The sequence below is a fragment of the Nomascus leucogenys genome, chromosome 22a (assembly GCF_006542625.1).
Source record: "Nomascus leucogenys isolate Asia chromosome 22a, Asia_NLE_v1, whole genome shotgun sequence".
Classification (NCBI taxonomy): domain Eukaryota; kingdom Metazoa; phylum Chordata; class Mammalia; order Primates; family Hylobatidae; genus Nomascus; species Nomascus leucogenys.
The window spans coordinates 14922188-14940983 of record NC_044402.1 but is presented as its reverse complement, the minus strand read 5'-3'; the positions used below and the strand labels follow the sequence as shown (position 1 = coordinate 14940983).

Sequence of the window (18796 nt, the reverse complement as noted above, 5' to 3'; positions counted from 1 at the left end):
CCAAAAAAGAGTCCTATCATTTAACATTTTTATATAAAGTATTTTGTAGTGTTTATTTTTGATGTGACCAAATGAAAGCTTTCTGAAATTTTTTTTTTTTTGGAGACAGAGTCTCGCTGTCGCCCAGGCTGGAGTGCAGTGGCGTGATCTCGGCTCACTGCAGGCTCCACCCTCTGGGGTTCACGCCATTCTCCTGCCTCAGCCTCCCGAGTAGCTGGGACTACAGGCGCTGGGGCGCCTCGCCTGGCTAATTTTTTGTATTTTTAGTAGAGACGGGGTTTCACTGTGTTAGCCAGGATGGTCTCGATCTCCTGACCTCGTGATCTGCCCGCCTTGGCCTCCCAAAGTGCTGGGATTACAGGCGTGCACCACTGGGCCCGGCCAAGCTTTCTAAATTTTAAAGTGCAATTCACTGTATGTTAATACACAGCCTGCACACGACCTAACTGCTTCAAACTTGGCGTCAAATGCTGTCTTTTTGGTACTTATAAGTAGGGTGTAGATAAAGATATTTCACAAGAGTGCAACAGTATTTGTTAAGGTCTTTTCAAAAGCCCATTTGAGATTATTCAGGCAGGCTCATCAGTTGACGGCTAGCCTATCTTCCCTTCTTCCTGTTAGTGTGACTGCCTTTTTACCCATTTCATTGTCTGTCAAGTCCTCCTCAAGAAGAAGAGGCAAGGGAAATAAATGAAAATGAAACCCATTAATTTCTAATATTCACAATGAAATCAATCACATCATCAATCTGTATACTGTCTGACCATTTTTCTGGATCATTTTCTATTAGCAACATAGTCCCTTTAGTTTGTACTTTACAACTAGTATTTTCTACCAGGATGCACAGTATAAAAAATGGCTTGAAGAGCCAAATATGTTCCAAATATGTCCAATATAATTATAAATATGGTCATTTTCTTGACTACTAGAGATCTGTGCCTGATGGAATCACATTTTGTGAATTAGCAATAGTTTGGTAATAATTCACACAAAATTTCCCATAATTACTAGGAATAATTGAAAGCTGGGAGTACAAAACTTTCATTAACTCAATATTATGTAGCCATTTGGGCCAGCAAAAAGTATAAAATATTATTCCCAATAACCACTGTGGACAAAAATGTGAACAGGATAACATAATATTTTGAAAATATTTTAATATTTGCCATTTTTTGCCTGTGCTATTAATATATACATTGATTTAGTAATAAATATACTACTATTACATAGAGTGCAATATTTTTAGTATTCATAACTGGTTGAAATTAATGCTGCTGTAACCTCAAGAAAGGAATAAATAAATATCATGTCCAAATTCCAAACTAATGCTCAAAAGGTTATCATTAACAAAAACTATAAAATAAACATATTGGGCATTATCTCTTTAAGCATGATTCCTGTAAACAAAGCAAAAAAATCACTTTTCTCAGTCCCGACATTTCACATGATGGCTTTAAAAGAAAATATAACATACAAATCCTATCACTTCTTTTTTTTTTTTGCATAGGGAACCAATTAATTGTATTTTTAAATGCAGCAATCTTTTAATGAAATGTTTTCATCACATAGTACTTGTTTTCTGTATGAATTCAGAACTTTTGAGCAATAAAAGTGCTCTGCATAAGTTTATAAAATATGCTTTCTGGATTTAAAATTTAACAGAAAAATTTCCAAACAAGTCATAGGTATGATTCTAAAATATTATGTACATAATATATGACTACAGGAGGAAATTCCTCACTGTAGTACAACACAGTGTACAAATATGAGCACAGTGTTTAGTTTAATTTCCCTTTAGGTTTTCCTCACATTAGTGCATAAGTGGCTGACTACATTACACAACATGCCCCATTCTACTTGTTGCATACAAAGTAGAAGAGGGATGTGAGGACAAATTTAAAGTAGAAAATGAAAATAAATGGCAAAAATACAGTGCAAATGCTTTAAACAGTGCACTTTATAAAATAGTTTGCTTTATTCATACTTTTTTATAAAGTGCAATATTACTTAAAACAGAGAGACATGTACCTTAATATTCTGCAATAACCATTAAAACAAATTGCCAGGAGAGAGCAGTGCAAAATTAAAAATATAAACATAGCTTAGCATGCATCTCAGATGGATCCCGAATACAGAGTAAGGGACCTTGAGTTCTTATATCTTTTTTTTTTTTCACTTTTTAGAAAAAGTTTAATAATAGCAGGTTATCATCATATGTAACCATAAAATAAAAACAATAAGTTAAAATCTTCTCTCAAGAAATAAGTATATGCCACACATAAAATTCATTACAGAATCTTTTTTGAAAACAGACCCCTTTCTCTGATAAATCATTGTTTGAAGGGTGCAAATTTCAAAAACCCACATTGTCCACAAGGCATAGCAAAAGGTATCATCACAGTATGAGTCATTTCTTGTTGGCAGACATCTGGAAAACCTGTGACTTACAAGCAGCTCAAATCTAGCCCTAATTAAATTTACAGGAACCTTTGCTCTTTCAAGAATAGTCTTGTTGGCATCATGCTAGGTTGCTAAAAAGAATAATATGTGCTCTATTCACAGTAACATTCTCTGTCCAGTGCTTTTGGATGAGGATAACCAAACAGGTTTTCCCGAAAAAAATCATTAAGAGGCAGATTCCAATGAGACCAAAGGGAAACATTTTTAAAAGCATAAAAGATCGCCCCAGGCATATGCTGAGGGAATAAAGGTGCAACGGATCACTGATACACTCCTACCATGCCTAAGCTACTGAGTCTGAGAACTGGAAGAGGGTCTCTGGGTTATTGCTGTCAGCAGGATTGCTGGGCTGCAGTGTCTTGGTGGGTGTAGTTTTACCGTGAGAATGAGAGGAAGAAGAATGGGAACTCTCACTGGAACTGCTGCGCGTCTCGGTACTGGTGCTAGTCTTTTTCATTTTTCTTCTCTTAGCCAAAGGGGCCTTATCGACATTCTGAAGGCAAAACCCCTCTCTCTTGTATTTGTTAAAGGCCTGGGGGGGGAAAAAAAAGGGAACCCCTGTGAAGGTAAAAGTGCCGGTTTTCCTAGCAGTTATGACTTAAAGCAGAAGACAACTTTCCATTGGCAACTGCAGCCCCAAGTTGTTTTAAGGGAACAAAGCTCTTAAAACCTTTATATCTAAGCCTATTGGCAGGGTGGAGACGTTCATGGGAAAAATATTCTGAGGGCTCTGTTTAAATCAAACTAGCTAGGCTGTCTGAGAGTCACAATTCTAATAAATCTTTTGAAGAAGTTAGTACTACATCCTAATACGAAACAATTGACTGGAAATTCCTGAAGACCATCAGTAATCTAAACTATCCCCATTGCTTTTACTGGTTCTGTGTCTAAGATTTAAAATTCTGAACACAAAGTCCCAATGCAAGCAGACTTGATGTATTCTGAGTCTTTGCTCTTCACTCCCATTCAATGTCATTTGGATATATACCGGACACTTACACGCACAGAGAAGCACAGCTCTACAGCCTTGCCCTGGCTTCCTCCTCCTGCAGCCTGTCTTCACTCTCCTTAGCCTATGACAATGCTGCAGTTACACCTTGTAGTTGTCACCTTGCAACCTATGTCACTGAGAAGATTTGGATCATCTGATAGAAATTCTTCCAGTTAATCTCTTTACCATCTTAACATTTCCTAGCTTATTACTTTTTAAATCCATTTCTGCTGCTGAAGCACTATCCCAATACCTTCTCCTTTCTCAAAGTAATCCCCCTGAAGGTGACTTTGTTTCCCTAACTCATCTTATACTATACTTCACATGAATTATCTTAATGTATTTGCATCTGCTTGGCACAAATGTGCATAATCCACAGTTTCTACCAAATAGTCTCAGTCTTTCAAACATACAATCTATACTTAATACCAATGAACTTACTTCATATCCCTCCCGATTTTAAGAATGTGTGATGTACTAAATGGTTGTAAAATGAATGGACTTTCAAATATGCCTTAGTTCCTAATGCTTATTATGGTTTTTAAAGAAAATTATTTAGTCTATTTGAGAGGAAAAAGTTCTATTATCTCATCTCATAAAGTCATTCTTAAAATTAAATACGTATTTTGTGGGTTAGCAGTGACTCTGGTCCCCTGTGCACTTTTTGTTATAAAGTGTTTATAACCATGAAGCAACTTATAAAAACATACCTAAAAGGACACATATTATTTTAAATGTGAAACGAAGAAAATGTATCTGAGGCTACAGAGTAAGAACATTTGATTATGATTCCTACTCAAACCGCCCAACATGTACAGAGCACAGGGCCTTACGTGGAAGGTTGCTTTCACACAGGTATGCACGGCAGCTCCCGAAGATCCTAGAATATCCGGAGTCATCAGAGGATTGGAGGACAGCTGACTGCCATCTTGAAGCCATTCATTGTACCTCAAGCCAGACATTTTAAGCCTTTTGTTTGGATCAACTGTGAGAAGTCCTGTGGGAATAGATATTTTTATTTTATGATTTGTCATTTTAAACATGGTTTAAAAACAAACTCAGAAATAAATCTCAGCTATGTTCACATGAAATAATGGTTTCTATATAGCTTTAACCTCCTACAAAGATAATTAGATTTTCCTATTCATTTAAATTATTTTGTGAATACTGGATTCTAATTATAAAGTCACAGTAGCCTATTTCTAGGAAGCTCCAGGCAAAGTGGCTTTTCAATCAGGAGAAAATAAATATCCAAAACAAAGATTCCCACTGGTGACTTGGTAAGCTCCAATGAGCAAGCAAAAAGCACATAGATCTACTTCATCCATATACCAAACACTTACTGGCCATCTTCTATAGGTCAGGGAGTGCAGTAAGGCACTAGAGATATGGAGATGGAGATGCAGAGAGGAGCTATTAGTATTAGAAGACACGTAGGGAAAACCCCAGCTATTATAACATCTGGGACAAGTGCGATAGCAAGATACACAGGCACAGTGTGTTAGCAGGCCCGAGGGAGAGTGTAGCCTAGGGAGTGAGGATGTCCTGGAAGGCTTCTAGGAGATGAGTCCTGTAGGATAAGGAGAAGTGGCTAGGGAAGAGGATTAAGAAGAGCATGTAAAGACACGGAGGGATCTGAAAGCTCGGCATATCTGAGGAATTCAAATATCCTGCAACGGCAGAGCTGGGGTGAGGAGGAAGCAAAGGCAGACAGGACCAAGTCATGAGGGGCTTTGAATGTTAAATGCTAGGCTAAGGAGTCTGACCTGAAGCAAACAGACAGTCTCCAAAGGATTTTTGGCAGAAAAGAGGCATAATCACATTTGGATTCTAGGAAAGTCCCTCTATTGACAGATGATGAACAGCTTAAGTCAGAGGAAGTGAGGCAAGGTGAAAGGATGCTGCAGGATTTGGGGAGAGAAATGGTGATGAGAACAAAGGCAACAGCATGTGAATGGGAAGGAAGGGACCGAACTGCTGGGAGCGCTGCTGAATCTGTAGAACTCCGTGACTGGCTGCAGAAGGAAAGGCAGGTGCAGGTATCCAGGAGGATGCCTAGGTTTCTGTTTTGGTGATCTGGCTTCTTAGCAGTGCCACTGTTGACAGGAAGAAAGACAGGAGGAGGAGCGTGTTTGGGGGGAAGGACAGTCAAAAAGTATTGGTTTGTTTTAGATGTGTTTGACTGAGATGCCAGTGGAAGCCAAGTGCTAGCTCATGTTAGAAATGTGGATACCATTAATAAAGAGAATGTTCTGATAAGAAGACAAGGCTGAAGAGAGTAGCCTGGAAGCCTTTTATAATACACATGGATTCCCTGAGTAATTAACATACAAATGTATGTGTAAATGGGCATGATTCTACTTCAATCACTACACATCACATAAAATGTAAAATTTCATTAGATTCTTACCTTGGATCAAATCTTTAGCCTCTTGGGATACATTCTTCCAGGCTTCTCCTTCAAAGGAGAAATCTCCCTTTTTAATTTTCTTCATGATTTCCACTGCACTGGTACACGTCAAACTTCGGTCATGAGATTGGAAGGGAACCTGTCCTGACAACATTGTGTACTATCAGGGAAGAAGTAACAAAACAGAATGATTACCCAGATCTCTGAAAGCCACTCTAATAATCCTAACAGTAATGTAAATGGTGTAATTTACCAATTGCTACAACTAGCATGATTGAGTTTAAAAGATTATGTGACTTCTATCACTGAGACAGTGAATACATCTCAAAGACTTGTAAACCAGTGGCATGGCTTGTTATGATATAGATTTAAAATCACATTTATGACTACATTCAGAGCAATAAGAACAGAAAAGGATAATCCAACTGCTTCACAAAAGATGGTATTGATGTTAACAGAAAATAGAGATAGCAGAACTCCTGAATAACTATGTTTTTCTATTCCATTTCCACCATCCTTTCCCCAGGACATGTAACTATGGTTAAGGACTTGAAAAACTTTATATAGGCCTTCCTATTTGATCTGCAATTACCCCTGTTTTTATTTTTCTCACTGTTGTCTTAAATACAGTGAATTATCTACAGCCACCTGTTTTCATTGTAGCCATATGTCTGAAATCTATGTTTAAGATTTTCCCCTTTATAAAGTTAACAGAATAACAAACAAGCCAAGGCTTATCTTTGTAGCAGAGATTGGATTTTAGAAAAGTTATCCTTTAAAATTCTTGGGGGGGGGGGATTTTCTCTGCTCACTGATTTTCAATCTTGCAGACATGGCAGGTTGGTCATCAATGGTGGTGGGTTGGCTGGTGTTAAGTAGCTGTGTCTGGGTATGGACCAGAGAGGACCAAAAGGCGGCCCTACCGGATAGTGTGAGAAGGGAGCAGTGGTGTCAGCAGGAGCCTGGGCTGAGGGAAGCGTGCTCATCCTGGCACTAAGGAAGGGACGCAGAGGGGAGGCTCAGTGTCAACCCCAGCCCTAATTAGAAGACATGGAAGCCACAGGATGCTCCGGTGATCTAGAAACAATATGCCATCCTTCTTTTCTGGTCACGTTTCTGACAAGTAGGCTCACCCTCACTATGGCAAGATGGTGAAACAGCTCTTACACACTGGCTCTTCAGAAAAGATGGAAACTCCTAGACAGGCTAATAAAAATAACATAAAAAGGACAACCAGGAGATCCAATAAGGTAGGTAATAAACAAAACATGAGTAAGAAGGATGGAGAAGACAGGAATAAGACCCAGATGCAGAAGGAAGAGAAACTTGACACCTCCAAGGTTACAAGAGACTAGAAGGCTTTGGACAAATCTGGATTTTCTGAATAGAAAATTGTGCCTGAGAAGAATAAAAACTATATGCATGAGAATGCGCAGAGTTTGAAAATAGAAGACATGGAGAAGGAACCTCAGTTTCTAATTTGGAGCAACCTAACAAGGAAGATTAATTGCTCTAAGAAGGGCAATGTCAGAATGTATGTAGAAGGCAGACAAAACTCCCTAAATCCTTGATGTAGCTTGATGGCAGGCTACGATTAGGTCTGAGTGAGCCAGTCCACAGGTTGGCAGTAACTGTCCAAGATTAACTGGAGTCTCATAACTGATGCCGTGCCTCCACCTGCCCCTCATCTGACTTCTTCCCTCCTGTATCCTTCATGCAGACACCAGAGTAACAGTCATGCAACTTAAATCTTACAACATTTCCGTATCCAAATCCCTTCACTGGCTTCCTTCAGTCTCTGACTCTTGCCTCTCTTTTTCAGCCTCAGCTTCTGCAGTTCCCCATATTCCAATCCTGTGTTCCCACCAACAGTTCTCAGGGCTCTGGGACTTTCCACATGCTGTTTGGTCTCCTTAGAATGCCATTTTTTTTCTTCAGCTGGCAAAGTCCCGTGCATCCTAGGGTGCCTAGAGTGTAGCCCAGTTACTCAGTTTGGGCAGCTGGGAACTCTGCAGTCCTCTACTCCAGAGAGAAGACATGTGGCACAGAAGCAGGGGAAATGAGCATTAGGGTCACACCTGGCTGCAAACAACTGCTTTGTCAATAACTAGCTTCGGGATGGGCAAATTCGTTAACTTCTCTTAGACCATTTCTTCATGGGTAAAAGTAACAAGTGATATTATAAGGTTATATGAAATCATACATTTAACATACCTAGTATTATGCCTGGCACACAGTAGGTGCTCAGCAAATGGTTAATAAGTTTGTCTCTTAAGGCTTCCCCTCTATGGAAAGAATCCTTTCTTCATGAACTTATCCTCCACTACTGTATCCACAGAGCTATCTACACAGCCACTGAACTGGTGTGCACACCTGTAGATGCCCTATCACTTTGTGGGGTAACTCAATATAACTGTCCACATTGCTAAACCATGAGCTCCCTAGAAGCAGAACTATGTCTTATGTATCACTGTATCCCCTGAACCTTGCATAGTGCCAGAATTTGCTATCCCATGCTTATTTCCTGAATGAGTAAGAACTCTTTAAGAACGCTTAAGACAGTGATATGATAGAGACTGTACTGTGGTCTTGATTAAACAGAGGGATGCCACCAAATGACAGCTCTGATGAGTCTGTGGAACTTGTGTCACATGTGTTCCAGGTCCCCCCTCCTCTTCCAAGGATGCCAGGAATTCCGCTCCTTTTCCCTAAGTTTCTAGAATCCTATTTCCCTGACCCTTGCTATTGAATAGAATGTAGTTTCCCCAGGTCTTGCCTTTCTAGCTGCAAGTTTACCTCCCCAAACATGGAACAAAAGCTCTTCTAATATCTATAGTGAAGGAAAGAAAGGAAAGCAGAGCAAAGTTAGTCCTGTTAATGCGATTAGGCACCATTATAGGGTATTTTCCTCATTCCCCAGAAGTGGAATGATATAATTCTCATTCTGCAGAGCAGAAAACTGGGGCTCCAGTGGTCAGGGGCATAATGAAACATCCTCCTCTAAAAGACAACCTACTGTACCTTGTACCACTAAGAAACAGGAATAGAACTTAGTGGGCTTATTTGCATTTTGGAGGTAGCATACGTTGCACTTGAGAATACTGCTCTAAGAGATTTATCAAGTGACTTGGAAGGCTACCTGTTTCAAGTGGGGCCTAGCATAGGCTTTTGTTATAGGTCCAATCCTGCCAATTAGCAGGAAGCTACTTGGGCCATAGGATTCAGTTGCTCTGATTGTACTACAGGTATCTGTGAAAGATGAGACTCTCTCGCAGCCACCACAGGAGAGTCTCAGAGCAGACCTGAAGTATTCTGGTGCAAGGTGGGGCCTTCTGTGGCAGATAACTATTTTCCAAATAACAGCTCCTGAGATGTTACCAGACCCTGGCAGGCTCTGAGTGCCTCAACATGCGATCCCAAGAGCAGTGCATCATGTGCTAAGATCAGCAGATGCCTTGATTCACCAAGTCAGGTAGGTACAGCAACAAACCAATGCACTATGGAAATGGCACACTCAGAATCTGCCCTGGGCAGTCCAGAAGGCATTAATAAATGACGTGCTTACATGCATGTCACCTGTCTTGGATGCACTAACACTTCTTCCTTAACTCACACTATGACCTCACTGAAGGAGGTTCCCTATGATCAACCGATGAGCCTGGTTGACAGATGGTTCACTTAAGTGCAGCTGGCCTGTAGAACATGACAGACTCAGCAAAGATACCAGCTGTCTCAGGATAATACCTTGTGGGGTCGGGGTGCTGTCTCTGAGAGCTGTGCTGAACCAATGGCTGATGGGTCCAGGTCCTCCGTATCTAGATTCTATGGGTGCATGACCCACTTACAGAACTCATGCTTCCTGGCTCTGCTCAGAGGTCTGTTCCATGAGCTCAAGTGATCAACTGCACTTGATGATGACACGTGGCCAGCCCAGTAGTACATGCTCTGCTCTCTTTTCCTCAGTCCTGCACCCTTGGGATTATGCTCTTTAATAACATAATATGACATAAGTATTAGCTTCAGCTTTCGCTTTCCGGGAGAACACAGAATAGAATATGTTTCTCTCCACTCCTAATTTTTTTTTTTGAGTTGGAGTCTCGCTCTGTCGCCCAGGCTAGAGTGCAGTGGCACAATCTTCGGCTCACTGCAACCTCCACTTCCCGAGTTCAAGCAATTCTCCCGCCTCACTCTCTCAAGTAGCTGGGATTACAGGCGCCTGCCACCATGTCCAGCTAACTTTTGTGTTTTTAGTAGAGATGGGGTTTCACCATATTGGTCAGGCTTGTCTCTTGGCCAGGCTGGTCTCGAACTCCTGACCTTGTGATCTGCCCGCCTCGGCCTCCCAAAGGGCTGGGATTACAAGCGTGAGCCACCACGCCTGGCCACCACTCCTAATTTTTTATTGTGTTAAAATACATTTAACAAAATGTACCATGTTAACCATTTTTAAGTGTATAGTTCGATGGTATTAAATATCTTCACAGTATGCAATCATCATCACCATCCATCTCTAGAACTCTTTTCATCTTGTAAAACTAAAACTCTATACCCATTAAATAATAACTCCCGATTCTCCTTTCCCCCACAACCCCTGCAACCACCATTTTACTTTTTGTCTCTATGATTTTGAATAACCTAAGTATCTTTTCTGAACATACACTATTTGTCTTTTTGTAACTGGCTTCTTTCTTTAGCATAATATCCTTAATAATCATCTATGTTGTTGTATATGTGAGAATTTCCTCCCTTTTCAAGGCTGAATAATATTCCAGCGTATGTATACAGCACATTTTGCTTGTCTATCATCTATCCATGGAAACTCAGATTGCATCCACATTTTAACTCTGTATGTGTCCATTAGATCTAGTTGGTTAAGTCCTCTATTTCCTTCTTAGCTTCTGGCCAGTTGTTTTATCCATTACTGAGAGTTGGGTATTGAAGTTTCCAATAATTATTACAGGACTGTCTACTTCTCCCTTCAGTTCTGTCAGTTTTTGCTTCATGTATTTTACTGGTCTACATTAGGTGTACAAGTGTTTGTAATTATTATGTCTTCCTGTTGAATTGGATATTTTATTAATATATGAGGACCCTCTGGTTTTTTTTTTTTTGAGACAAAGTGTTGCTCTGTTTCCAAGGTCGGAGTGCAGTGGCATCAACATGACTCACCGCAGCCTTGACCTCCCCAGGCTCAAGAGATCCTTCCACCTCAGCCTTCTGAGTATCTGAGACTATAGGCACATGCTACTACATCTGGTTGATTTTTAAATTTTTTGTAGAAATGAGGTCTCACTATGCTGTCCAGGCTAGTCTCAAACTCCTGGGCTCAAGTGATCCTCCTGCCTCAGCCTCCAAAGTGCTGGGATTACAGCTGTGAGCCACCATGCCCAGCCTCCTGTAAACTTTTTTGATTTAAAGTCTATTTTGTGGCCAGGAGTGGTGGCTCATGCCTGTAATCCCAGCACTTTGGGAGGCTGAGGCAGTCAGATTGCTTGAGTCCAGGAGTTTGAGACCAGTGTGGCCAATATGGCGAAACCCCATCTCTACTAAAAATACAAAAATTAGCTGGGTGTCATGGTATGCGCCTGTAATCCCAGCTACTTGGGAGGCTGAGGCATGAGAATTGCCTGAACTCAGGAGGCAGAGGTTGCAGTGAGCTGAGATTGTGCCACTGCACTCCAGCCTGGGCAACAGAGCAAGACTCTGTCTCAAAAAAAAAAAAAAAAGGTCTATTTTAGGCCGGGCTCGGTGGCTCACGCCTGTAATCCCAGCCTTTTGGGAGGCCGAGGCGGGCGGATCACGAGGTCAGGAGATCGAGACCATCCTGGCTAACACGGTGAAACCCCGTCTCTACTAAAAAAAATACAAAAAATTAGCCGGGCGAGGTGGCGGGTGCCTGTGGTCCCAGCTACTCGGGAGGCTGAGGGAGGAGAATGGCGTGAACCCAGGAGGCGAAGCTTGCAGTGAGCTGAGATCGCGCCACTGCACTCCAGCCTGGGCGACAGAGCGAGACTCCATCTCAAAAAAAAAAAAAAGTCTATTTTACTGTAGCCACTCCTGATCTCTTTTTTGTTTGTTTGTTTGTTTCTGAGACGAAGTTTCGCTCTTGTCACCTACGCCAGAGTGCAATGGCACAATGTTGGCTCACTGCAACCCCTGCCTCCTGGGTTCAAGCGATTCTCCTGCCTTAGCCTCCTGAGTAGCTGGGATTACAGACACACACAACCACGCCTGGATAACTTTTGTATTTTTAGTACAGATGGGGTTTCACCATGTTGGCCAGGCTGGTCTCGAACTTCTGACCTCAAGTGACCCGCCTGCCTCGGCCTCCCAAAGTGCTGGGATTACAGGCTTGAGCCACTGCACTCAGCCCTGATCCCTTTTGGTTACTATTTGCATGGAATATCTTTTCCCATAGTTTCACTTTCAATCTATTTGTGTCTTTGGATTTAAAGTGATTCTTTTGCAGACAGCATATAGTTAATCATGTTTTTAAATCCATTATGCCAATCTTTGTCCTTTGATTAGAGTTTAATCCATTTGCATTTAAAGTAATTACTGATAAAAAGGAACTAACTTCTGTCATTTTGCTATTTGTTTTCTATATGCTTGATAGCTTTTTTGTCCTTCATATTCTGCATTACTGCCTTCTTTTATGTTTAGTTTTTTTTTTGTAATAAAACATTTAAATTCCTTTCTTCTTTCTTTTTGTATATATTCTATAGCTATTTTCTTTGTGGTTCCCAAGGGATTACATTTACTATCCTAAAGTTATAACACTCTAACTTGAATTTATATCAGTTTAACTTTAATAATGTAGAAAAACCTTTGCTCCTCTAACAGTTCTACCCAACTTCTTTTGGCTGTTTATGTTACAAAACTACATCTTCATACATCGTGTGCCCCAAGACAAATTGATAATTCTTTTAAATGCATTCGTCTCTTATGTCACGCAGAAAACAAAAAGTGAAGTTATAAACTGTTGTCACAATAATGCTAGCTTTTTACCACTGGTCATGTATTTACCTTTATTGACATCTTTATTTCTTCATAAGGCTTTGAATTAACTGTCTAGTGTCCTTTCTTGTCAGCCTGCAGGACTCCCTTGAGCATTTCTTACAGAGCGGCGTTAGTGGTAATGAAGTAATGAACTCCCTCAGCTTCTTACGGATCTAGAAATATGTTAACTTCTCCCTCACCTTTGAAGGACAGCTTTGCCAGAGATAGGATTCTTGGCTGACAGTTTTGTTTTTTTCTTCCTTTTAGTGCTTTGAATGTATCACTCCACTGCCTTCTGAGCCACTTTCTGATGAGAAATCTGCTGATGATCTAACTGAAGATCACTTGTATGTGTGGAATCGCTTTTCTCTTGCTGCTTTCAAGATTCTGTTTTTGTTTTTTTTTTGAGACAGAGTCTCACTCTGTCACCCACTCTGTCATGATCTCAGCTCACTGCAACCTCCGCCTCCCAGGTTCAAACAATTCTCCTGCCTCAGCCTCCCGGGTAGCTGGGATTACAGGTGTGCGCCACCACGCCCGGCTAATTTGTGTATTTTTAGTAGAGATGGGGTTTCTCCATGTTGGCCAGGGTGGTCTTGAACTCCTGACCTCAAGTGATCAGCCCGCCTCAGCCTCCCAAAGTGCTGGGATTACAGGTGCTTCATTATAATGTGTTTCAATGTGGGTCTCTTTCAGTTAGTCTTACTTGAATTTTGTTGACTTTCTTAGTTGTTTATACTGTCTTTCATTAAAATTGGAAAGTTTTCCACCAATCCAGTAGAATATTTCTTCCAATATTCACTCTGTCCCTTTCTCTCTCTTCTCTTCTAAAACTCCAACAATGCGTATGTTGGTCCTCTTGATGGCATCCTACAGTCCCGTAGGCTCTGTTTGCTTTTTTTCATTTTTCTGTCTGTTCCTCACACTCAATAATTTTAATTGTCCTAACTTCAATTTCACTGATTCCTTCTGCCTGCCAAATCTGCCTCTGAAACCCTCTACTGAATTTTTCATTTTAGTTATTGTACTTTTCAGCTCCAGAATTCCTTTCCATTTTCTTTTCAGGTTTTCTATATCTTTACTGTTATTTCCATTTTGTTAATACACTTTGTCTTGATGTTCCCCACATACTCCTTTAGGTCTTTCAATGTCTTTAACACAGTTGTTTTAAGTCTTTGTCTAGGCGAATTTATCATGAGGCCTTTTTCAGAAACAGTTTCTGTTGATCTATTTTTTTCTTTGAGTGGGCCATAATTTCTTATTTCTTTATATACCTTGTGATTCTTGTTGAAAATAGCACCTTGAACTTAATGATGTGATATCTCTGGGAATCAAAATTCTCCTCCTTCCCTAAGGTTTGCTTTTTTTTTTTAACTTGTTTTTGTTTATTGCTTTTTGTTTTTTGATTGTTATAGGCCGTCTCTGTGCCAAGGATCAGCATGGAGTACAAACTTAAGGTCTTCTCAGGTCTTTGATGAGCCTGTGGCTTTGCCTGGGCATGCTTGGTAGCTTTCTAATTTTCCCTATATAAGCAGTTGCTTTGGAATGTACAAGTACTGAATGTCTGGCTCCCAAAGGGAAAAAGGAGAAAAATGAAGAGAGGAAAAAGGGGGACTAGTCCTTTAAGTACCCCTGGAAATCACTTCATCCAGAGGAGGAGGAGGAAGGACTTGTAGTAATGGTGGCAGGCACAACAACAGTGACCACTGCCCTCTTTGCACCTCTATAATGAGAAGCAGCAATTACAGCAATTCAGATCACAGATGCTCTATATTTGGAGGACAATGTCCTTTTTGCCCTTCCTGGCTCCCACGAGCTGTGTATAGGTTGTTTTAGGAATACGTGCATGGCTGTCTGCTACAGGGTTGAGGGTAGGGAATGGGTGGCTGCTATAAGTTGAGCATCCCTAACCTATAAATCCAAAATCCAAAATGCTCCCAAAACAAACTTTTTGAGTGCCAACATGCTCAGTGGAAATGCTCACTGGAGCACTTTGCATTTTGGATTTTCAGATTAGGGATGCTCAACCTGTACATATTCTGCAAATATGCCGAAATCCAAAATACTTCTGGTCCCAAGCATTTTGAATAAGGGATACTCGACCTATACTGTGCTAAGAGCTAAAATTGACCGAAATTAACTGCACTTTACTGTTGAAACCTTTCCCTGGAAGTTGAAAACTTTCAATGGACTTCAGAGTTCCAAAATAGTTACGTCAGAGAGATTCTGCCACTGCAGTTGGTGGTGAGACAGATTCCTGGTGCTTCCTGCTGCACTGTCTTCCCAGCATCCTCTCTTTAAAATATCCTTGTATTGTTGATGAACATTGGGTTGTTTCCAGTGTGGGGAATTTGAATCACGCTGTTATATATCTTCTTATACATGTCTTTGTTACAGAAATATATGTATTTCTGTTGGATATATTTCTGAATTGGAATTGCTGGGTTATTTGGTCCGCATATGTTCGGTAGATACTGCCAAATAGTTTTCTAAAGTCTGCTCTACTTCTTTGTCCTGCCCCACTTCTTAACAGGTATATTTGTGGCTAAATATAAGAAAGCAGGGCAGGGAATGGTGGCTCACACCTGCAATCCCAGAACTTTGGGAGGCTGAGGTGGGCGGACTGCTTGAGCCCAGGAGTTTGAGACTAGCCTGGGCAACATGGCAAAACCCCACCTCTACAAAAAATACAAAAATTAGCTGGGCATGGTGGTGTGTGCCTGTAATCCCAGCTACTCGGGAGACTGAAGCAAGAGGATCACCTCAGCCTGGGAGGTCGAGGCTGCAGTGAGCCACGAATGTGCAACTGCACTTCAGCCTGGGCAACAGAGCAGGATCTTGTCTCAAAAAAAAAAAGGGCCGGGCGTGGTGGCTCACGCCTGTAATCCCAGCACTTTGGGAGGCCGAGGCAGGCGGATCACGAGGTCAGGAGACGGAGACCATCCTGGCCAACATGGTGAAACCTCGTCTCTACTAGAAATACAAAAAAAATTTAGACGGGCATGGTGGTGGGCGCCTGTAGTCCCAGCTACTCGGGAGGCTGAGGAAAGAGAATGCCGTGAACCTGGGAGGCGGAGCTTGCCGTGAGTGGAGATCGCGCCACTGCACTCCAGCCTTGGTGATAGAGCAAGACTCCACCTCAAAAAAAAAAAAAAAAGAAAAAAAAAAGAAACCAATCTTTATAAATAAAGTTTTCTTGCTTTCTGGCATGTAATAATGCAACAGGTTGTTGGGTGAAAAAACTAACTTTCCAACTTTGGAAGTATTGGAGAGGATATTGGTGATAATATAAAATATCCCTTTTCTGGAAGAGGTAGAATTAAACAAACTTTAGGATCCTCTCAGTTCCAAGCTCTTAAAATTTTAGTTGATTATCTAGAAATATCTGTTAAGGATAACTTTGTGTCTGCAAATTGTTTGCAAATAGTGTAGCAAGGTATAGCTCTATCTCTACATAAAGATATATATGTATGTCTGTATATATGTATTATATATACTCACATATATACATATACACATACATATAGAGAGAGCATGCACACTAGAAATAATTGGAGAGAAAGAAAAAGGAAATGCGGCAAAATGTCAGATGTTCACAGTAATATTCTCTCATATTTTCTCCAGAAGTAAAATTTTCAAAATAAAATTGTGGTAAAAAAATAAGGTCCTGAGAATAAAACACTTTAAACAAAATTTTACAGCACCTCACAGGTATGTTATATATCTTATCCTACTTTCTCTAAATACTGTGTACTGTGGACTGAATGTTTGTGTTCTCCTCGCGCCCCCTGGGGATTCACACGTTGAAGCCCCGGCTCTCCATGTGACTGTATTTGGAGACAGGGCCTTTAGGGAGGTAACTAAGGTTAAATGAGGTTATATGGGTGGGCCCCTGATCCAAGAGAATTAGTGTCCTTAAAGGGATAGACACTTTCTCTTTGTGAGTGTGCAGACCAAGGAAAGGCTATGTGTGGACACAGCAAGCAGGTGGCCATCTGTAACCCAAGGAGAGGGCCCTCACCAGACACCAATATTGCTGGCATCTGGATCGTAAGACTACCCAGCATCAAGAACTGTGAGAAAATAAATTTCTGTTGTTTAAGCTGCCTAATTTGTGGTATTCTGTTACAGCAGCCTAAGCAGATTAATATACCATGTAAGCTCTATTTGTATTAAAGTCCTATACATTTCAGACAGGGATTGTATATCCATCAGGTATAATGGGTTGTAATCAAAACCTCATAATACTACATGATGTATCTTCCTGGAGTATTTATTTTATTCAGTGAGGACAATATAACTTGTTTTCATATTAAAATGTCCACATACATGTTAATTAGATATAAAATACAAAACTTCCATTTATTTCTAAAACAAATCAGGAGACTTCAAATAAATTTTGTGCTTGTTATGGGATAATTCAGCCTTTGTATCTAGATGTGCATTCATTTATATAGAAAAGTTAGGAAAGCACTCTTTTTTTCAGATAGTTTAATGAAGGTATTATTTTTGTTCATTTTCATCTGTATTTTATCATGTACCTCTAAAAAGAAAGGACTTTTGTTTTTTGGAGACAGGATATTGCTCTGTCACCCACTGTGGAGTGTGGTAGTGTGATCACGGCTCACTGCAGTCTCATCCTCTGGGCTCAAGTGATCCTCTCACCTTAGCCTCCCAAGTAGCTGGGACTACTGGCATGAGCCACCATGCCCAGCTAATTAAATTTTTTTTTTTCTTTTAGAGACTGGGTCCCACTGTGTTGCCCTGGCTGGTCTTGAGCTCCTGGGCTTAAACAATATTCCTACCTTGGCCTCCCGAAGTGCTGGGATTACAGACTGTGTCTGTCCGTAAAAGGCAAGCACTTTTAAAACCACAACCACAATATCAGTATCACATCTAAAAAAAATTAGTAGTAATTCCTTTGTATCATTCAACATCTAATCAATATTCAAATTTCCCTAGCTGTGGTATATACATAGTATATAAATTAGATCTATACGAATTACATTTAATTTGAATTTAATAAATAGAATTTAAATTAAGCTGGGCACTGTGGCTCATGCCTGTAATCCCAGCATTTTGAGAAGCCGAGGCGGGAGGATCACTTGAAGCTAGGAATTTTAGACCAGCCTGGGCAACAAAGCAAGACTTCATTTCTATTTAAAAAAAAAAAAAAAAATTAGCTGGGGTATGGTGGCATGTGCCTGTGGTCCCAGCTACTCAGGAGGCTGAGGTAGGAGGATCACTTGAGCCTGCAGTGAGCTATGATGGTGCCACTGCACTCAAGCCTGGGCGATAGAGGGAGGCTACTGCAAAAAAAAAAAAAAAAAAAAAAAAGAATCTAAATTAGAAAGTGCTTGAATCAGGACTTCAGTAAGATGCAAACATTGTTTCTTATGTGTCTTTTCATTTATAAGTTCTCGGTTTACTTTTTTTTTTTTTTTTTTTTTTTTTTTTTACCATTTATTTGTTGAAGAAACTGGGTTGTTTGTTCAGTAGAACTTCCCACATACTGGATATTGTGATTATCCTGTGATATCATTTAACCTGTTTTTTTGTCCTATTTTTCTTTTTTTTTTTTTTTGGAGACGGAGTCTCGCTCTGTCACCCAGGCTGGAATGCAGTGGCGCTATCTCGGCTCACTGCAAGCTCCGCCTCCTGGGTTCACGCCATTCTCCTGCCTCAGCCTCTCCGAGTAGCTGGGACTACACGCGCCCGCCACCACGCTCGGCTAATTTTTTGTATTTTTAGTAGAGACGGGGTTTCACTGTGGTCTTGATCTCCTGACCTCGTGATCCGCCCGCCTCGGCCTCCCAAAGTGCTGGGATTACAAGCGTGAGCCACCGCGCCCGGCCTATTTTTCTTAAAAATTTGACAATTACATTTAGAGAGAAGCATGGCTTCCATCCATGTCATTACACAAAGTTATTTCTATA

At 40.7% G+C, this 18796-nt stretch overlaps 1 protein-coding gene across 6 annotated transcripts in view; it reads right to left on the bottom strand.

Annotated features, from left to right (window-relative positions):
• Positions 1-1025: 1025 nt before the first annotated feature.
• Positions 1026-18796, bottom strand: part of RPS6KA5 (ribosomal protein S6 kinase A5) — a 187419-nt gene continuing 169648 nt past the window's right edge. For all 6 annotated transcript variants that reach the window (XM_030804007.1, XM_030804008.1, XM_030804009.1 and 3 more), the window contains 3 exons: positions 5862-6021; positions 4285-4448; positions 1026-2992 (listed from right to left, as the gene is read on the bottom strand). In XM_030804007.1, the coding sequence (XP_030659867.1) occupies positions 2744-2992; positions 4285-4448; positions 5862-6021 (573 nt within the window). In that variant the 3' untranslated portion in view covers positions 1026-2743. The remainder of the gene's footprint in view (positions 2993-4284; positions 4449-5861; positions 6022-18796) is intronic.